Source organism: Monodelphis domestica, chromosome 2 (genome assembly GCF_027887165.1).
Source record: "Monodelphis domestica isolate mMonDom1 chromosome 2, mMonDom1.pri, whole genome shotgun sequence".
In the NCBI taxonomy this organism is placed as follows: Eukaryota; Metazoa; Chordata; class Mammalia; order Didelphimorphia; family Didelphidae; genus Monodelphis; species Monodelphis domestica.
The window spans coordinates 240,490,503-240,497,270 of record NC_077228.1 but is presented as its reverse complement, the minus strand read 5'-3'; the positions used below and the strand labels follow the sequence as shown (position 1 = coordinate 240,497,270).

At 36.8% G+C, this 6,768-nt stretch overlaps 1 protein-coding gene across 1 annotated transcript; it reads left to right on the top strand.

Moving 5' to 3' along the window:
• Positions 1 to 2,716: 2,716 nt before the first annotated feature.
• Positions 2,717 to 4,745, top strand: LOC100026980 (mitotic-spindle organizing protein 1-like). Its single transcript, XM_056817430.1, has one exon. It carries the CDS (start codon positions 2,756 to 2,758, stop codon positions 3,002 to 3,004), a length of 249 nt encoding a protein of 82 aa, XP_056673408.1. The 5' UTR covers positions 2,717 to 2,755; the 3' UTR covers positions 3,005 to 4,745.
• The last annotated feature ends 2,023 nt before the right edge of the window (positions 4,746 to 6,768 follow it).

Sequence of the window (6,768 nt, the reverse complement as noted above, 5' to 3'; positions counted from 1 at the left end):
ACACAGTGAACAGGGACGTATTATGGGTGATCCTTAGCAAGCTCAGCTGCCCAGCAAAATTCGTCAAACTGATCCAGCTCTTTCATGTTGACATGACACGAGAAGTCCTATCTGGTGGAGAGCCGATTGCTTCAACATCTCCAATGGTATGAAACAAGGCTGCGTCCTTGCTCCGGTGCTATTCAACTTATACTTCACCCAAGTATTACGACATGCTGTGATGGATCTAAATCTGGGCATCTACATCAAATACCGACTGGATGGCTTACTATTTGACCTTCGCTGCCTGACTGCAAAAACAAAGAAAACAGAGAGACTCATCCTGGAAGCTCTCTTTGCAGATGACTGTGCTCTAGTGGCCCACCAAGAAAATCATCTTCGAACTATTGTGGATAGGTTCTCTACCACAACAAAATTGTTTGGCCTGACTATCAGTCTCAGCAAAACAGAGGTGCTGTTCCAACCTGCACCAGGGAGGCCAACTAACCAGCCGTGCATTACAATAGACGGTATGCAGCTTTCTAAGGTCAAGACTTTCAAGTACCTCGGCAGCACCATCGCCAACGACAGGTCCCTACACCATGAGATCAATGCCAGGATCCAAAAGGCCAGCCAGGCACTTGGGCGGCTGCACTGCAAAATCCTCCAACACAGCGGTGTAAGCACTGCGATGAAGCTCAAAGTGTATAACGCAGTGGTCCTCAGCTCTCTCCTGTACGGTTGCAAGACATGGACACTGTACCAAAAGCACATGAAACAGCTGGAGCAATTCCACCAATGCTCTCTCTGGTCAATCATGAAGATCTGATGGCAGGACCGAATCACCAACCAGAAAGTCCTCGACAGAGCCAACTCCACCAGCATAGAAGTAATGGTCCTCAAAACCCAGCTATGATGGTCTGGACACATCATCCGCATGGACCCACAGCGAATACCAAGACAGGTATTCTATGGTGAAATGTCAGCTGGACTCAGGAAACAAGGTCGACCAAAGAAAAGATTCAAGGATCAGTTAAAGTCAAACTTGAAGTGGGCTGGCATTACACCAAAGTGACTAGAACTTGCTGCCTCTGTCAGAAGCAGCTGGTGAACCCACATTAACCATGCCGCCGCCACTTTTGAAGATTAACGACGTCGATGCCTTGCCGCTGCGCGTGAATGCCGACACCAGGCCACAACCGCACCTCTTGTAACAACTGGCGTCCCATGCCCCATGTGCCACAAACTTTGCGCCTCAGTCTTTGGACTTCAAAGGCATATGAGGGTACACCGTAGATGAAAACACACAAAGACAATTATTCTCGGTCACCGAGAGACTACTACTACTTTTAACAAAATGGATAATCAATCAGGAGTTCCAGAAGACAATCAACAAACACTGGTATTGCCAAGTTGAGGGATCAAAGGATAACAGAAAAAAATCCAGTTTTAAATATCATTTTTTCTAATGTTACATTGGGGGTTTCCAAGACAGATTTTAGTTGGTAAAACAAGTCATTGAGCATGGCATCCTGAAGTGTAAATTAATAAACTTCTTCAGGTGAGCTTGTTCCAGGCCTGTACATTGGGTGGGGAATTTTGAATACAGGTTTGCTAGAAGTTATCTGCCTAAGCAGAAGTTAACTCATGAAAAGAATGCTTCAAATCATTAGCAAGGAAAAAAATTCTGAATTTTTATTTAATACTCAGGAATTTGACAAAGAAGACCAAAGATCTAATATTCTAGAGGTTGTGGGAAGATAGGCATACTACCATATTGTTAGTGGAGCTGTGGATTAATGAAACTATTATAAAAATAAATGTTTAATTATGCAAATGAAATGGCTAAAATGTCTATATTCTTTGATCCAGAGATTTAACTCCTAGGTATAAACTTAAAAGAGGTCATTGACAAAAGAAAAGATTCTATATACTACAAAATACAGATTTAATTTTTTCTCTTCTATTTGTTTTTTTGGTTTTTGGTTTTCTTTTGAGAATTGATTTATATACTTTACAACTCAGCCACATGTGAAGATGGGATTAACTTTCCCCTCACCTACTTTTAAATTTAATCACCAGAAGCCAATACACACTACTTAATGCATAAGTAAAGGAGGCCCGCAACCTACATGCTAAAGTGGATAATAACTCAGAAATGACTGACTGTCCCCTGGACAGTGCTAAGCAAAGTTATAAACTGCAATTGATCCCTGTAAAGTGGAGGAAGGCACCGGAAGTGATAAAAAGTAGGGTCTTTAAAAGTGGCTGCAACTTCCTGTGAGGGGAATCTTCGAGCTCTTTTCAAGGCTTTGGAGGCTGGTAAAGGACCTGGGACTATAATATTTGGTAAGACTGCTCTTGGATCTTCCCCTTTGGACTACAGCATGGGTGAGTGAGAAGTTGACTCCTTTCCTGGCTTCTGGAGATATTAGTTTCTGGAGGAGGCCATATGGTTATTAACCACCAGGTCCTCTGGCTAAACAGCCCTCCAGTGGAGGGATAATTAGCCCAACCTGAGTTGCGCTAGGCTCCAGAGAAACATTTTGGGTGATTAGCTAGACTGCTTACTCTACCCTCTTTTGTATTTCCCTACTTTACTCTTTCCCTCTATTTTGTAAGTAAAGCTGTTAAATAAAAAGTCATTTTGACTTGAATTATAATATTGGCAACCACATTCTCTTATATCTAGTGTGAATCTTAAAAACTGCTCAGACTCTACCTTAGAAGATTTGGTTAAGCTCCCGCTTTTCCCCCGCCTTGGCGGGCAGTCGCAATGGCAGGGAGTAATACCAGTGCTGCCGCCGCGGCGACCGCCGCAACCAACCTGAATGCTGTGAGAGAGACCATGGACGTTCTGCTTGAGATCTCAAGAATATTGAATACCGGCTTGGATATGGAAACACTCTCTATTTGTGTACGTCTGTGTGAGAAAGGAATAAACCCAGAGGCCTTATCCTCTGTTATTAAAGAACTTCGAAAGGCCACAGAAGCACTAAAGGCTGCTGAAAATATGACAAGCTGACTTCATGGAGGGATCTCTTGAAGATTTGAAGATTGCATACTCGTCATAAATATGGAATGAAAATACTTTTTACAGCAATGTAAAATTATAAAACCATAGCTTTATACTTAGTGGAAAGTAGCTTATTGAAATATTATCAGATAATTGTTTAGTTCATGTCTTTATTCCTTTTTTTTTACCAATCCCATTGGTTTACAAATAATATGCTGTTATTTATGTATTCTTTATTTATAGCTTTGAAAGCTTTAATTTTATAAACAGTCTGTCAAGTGTTGCACATTTGCTATGCCTAGTTGAAAGTATAGTGGAAACTTATCAACACTGATGTAGTAGTTATGACTTGTTGACATTTCCATTATAAACTCTAGTTTTGAATTGTTTATGCATAATAACTTTATGGTTTTACTTTTCATTGGGCTGAAAGTTGGCAGAATTTCAGAGATCCCTTGAGTGTGTCAATTTTTATTTAAATCCATTGTGTGCATTAATTTTGTTTTGTACAGGAGCATGTTAATTTCTTATAGTCTCTACTATTATAACTAAAAGACTTAGTTTTTTAAACAATTTAGCTGACAATGAATAATGTGAACTAGATCACTTTTTTATTAAAAATAAAAATTTCAGAAGCAGCTATCAGTTGCTGTTTGAATCATCTAAAGCTAACGAGAATATTTTAGTTATGTTTTGCCCTTTAAGATTTGTCCTCCATCATTCAGAGACCTCAGTAATAATGTATTTATGATAAGATAAATTAATGTTACCAACATGCAAGTTACCATTTATTTTATTAAGTAAAGATAATTTGGTTGCTGAATAAGAAATTAAGAAATAAGTCTTTATTCATTGGATGAAAATTCTTTTAAAGTTTACATTTTAATTTTTTTTTTAAAGAAGAAGATTTCAGGTCATTACACAAAGATTAAATAGGGCAAATATCAAGATTTGTTAAGCTGTGCCTTCTTAAAGTCATTTTTGTGATATTATCTTTATTCTAATTGTTTTATTCTTCAGTGGTGCAGTAAAGAGGGATTTTTAGAAAGGACAATATAAGAATAAAGAACTAGTGTTATTGATTCTTTTTTATCATTACTTATTTTTATGACATGCATATGCTTTTTTTAAAAGGGTCCTGCTCCTTCCACTATTGTTTTTAAAACACATAGGCAGAATATTTTCACCACATCATTCAAACACATGTGGAATTCACTGGAAAATTTCTTGTATATAAGAAGAATACGTAGTGGCCAAATCTGTTCTGTAGAATTTATAATCACTCAGATATGGGGAATGAAGGGGGTAAAGGAAGGCAGGGTTTAATAACCTACAATATCAAGAACATAAAAAGTGCATGTTAATATTTTTAGACTCCTAATTTCTCTAGAAAATGGCCTGTGCTTTTAAATATAACAAATTTTATATTTAACTCTTAGGCCTGAAGATGAAAAGCAATTTAGTGCATCCAGTCTTCCATTTTTTTTTCTTGTAATGGCTCAGATTCAGTTTATAAATTTATGATGTCATAAATTAAGTTATATGGGAATCATAGAAAAAAGTGGGAAGAAGTATATGTTTACAGAGGGCTTCCTGAATGTGTTACATTTCTGAAATGTAAATCTATTTTTTTAATGCATATTCATAATCTTTCAAAGGATATTTAGGGAAACAAAACAAACAATAACTGTAAAATCATAGTCTTGTACATGTTATCACTGACAATAAAACTGAATAGTCTTGAAAGGTACTTTTGATTTGTTTCCTATGTATTATGTATTGGAAAAAATCAACCATGTGAGTACCATAGTCAAGTCATTTTATGCTTATGTGTGAATATTCTTAATATTTTTATTATAAATATGTACTTAGTTATTCATGATTTCCTTAATTCCATAGAAGTGCTATGTCAGTATGTCTTTTTTTAAAATAAATTTTTATCAATAAAAAAAAAAGAAGAAGAAGATTTGGTTAAGCTATTCCCTTATTGTAACAAATGGAGGTACTTGATCAGGAATATATTGGGAATTTTAACATTACTCCACCCATACTTAGGCATACTTTAGGGGAAGATAAAGTTGTAAACTCCTGATGGAAGAATGAAAAGTCCCTAACTCATACTTATAGTAAAGCTAGAACCTTAAGCTAGGTCTATTTTTAGATCTAATACAAAAGAGTGCTAAGTACCTACAAAGGTTAAATTAATCACTAAAAGGTCAAGCAACTTACAAAAGGTAAGCTTAGCAAAAGAGGTGTGAAGTTTTAGTCTACCCAGAGAAGGTGATAAAAAAGATGTGAACTAAGAATGGTCAGTCCTAGGGAAAACGTCTACTATGATTGGTAGATGTGAAAATTTAGGGGAGGTGACATAAGAGAAATTTCTCTTTAAAAGGAGCTGGCTCTCTGAACTTAGAGAGAATTCAGACTAGTTGGAGTTTGGACTAATTGGAGTAGCTGGGTCTCTGAACTCAGTTCAGGAGTTGAGGATTTCGGTGAAGGACTGGAGTTTTGCTTGGGACAAATCTTGTGGTGAGTGGTAAAAGACTAACTAGTCTCTCTTAAGGCCATTCCCTTATTGTAACAAATGGAGGTACTTGATCAGGAATATATTGGGAATTTTAACATTACTCCACCCATACTTAGGCATACTTTAGGGGAAGATAAAGTTGTAAACTCCTGATGGAAGAATGAAAAGTCCCTAACTCATACTTATAGTAAAGCTAGACCCTTCCTAATATTTCCTCATATACTCTCTCTCTCCCTTCCCTTAATTCCTTCATTTGTATTAATTAAAATCTCCATAAAATCCAGCTGACTCGGGTATTTTCATATTTGGGAATTTTCCCATGGCGACCACTTATTTTTTATTTAAATCAAGACACTACAAATTATCTTTACAGTTTGGCTGAAACCTTTACAGTTTTGGCAATTCATAGTCTTGAACCCCATATTTTCACGGTCACATTAGTCAAACTATTAATTTTAACCCTTACACATGTATCCTGGGGAATTCTAGTGTTGGTCAATACCCTCCTAAGGGGGAATTGTATAATTATTCTAAAATCCAAGTTTTAAGAACTTTTAAAACAATTTTAGGGGGAAAAATCACCAACACCCTGAACCAAGAAAACAGAAACCACACACTACATCAAGAGATCTAGAATGAACTTTGGGACATAATGAACTGAACTGAGGGGGGTTGAATTTTTATTCTGAATGTAAACTCTTATGCCTAAGGGGAGTGCCCCCTAATTGGCTTTTTGTCAATGCGTCTATCAATCTTTTTTTTTTAAATTTCTCCTTTTTCTTTCTTCCCTTCTTATTCCTTTAAATGGCTGATTCCCACTATGTAAAGCGCAATATTTTATATATCTCTAGTAAGAGAGGTTTTAGAAATATAAGCCACATATGTGGAATGATTCACTGGGGAGACCTGACATGTTTATCTCCCAGAAACTGTTATGGGGAATTTAGGAAAGAGGGGAAGGGTTTACACAAAGTGAGAGAATCACATTTAAATAAATGAGTTTATTAACAAAGAAGGGATTGATAGGGAAGGATAAGGGAAAAGATTTGCATCTGACTATTTGCCTCAAGATATTCAACTCACTATAGTTAATTTCTAAGCTTAATCCTTTTCTAAACTTAACTAAAGATTACTAAGGATTACTAAAGATAAGTCCGACCAGGGAACCCAGATTCTCACTTAGAGTTCTTTGGTGGGTCAGGTAGCAGGAATCCAAGTTATGGTGTCCTTACATGATCTATGCATG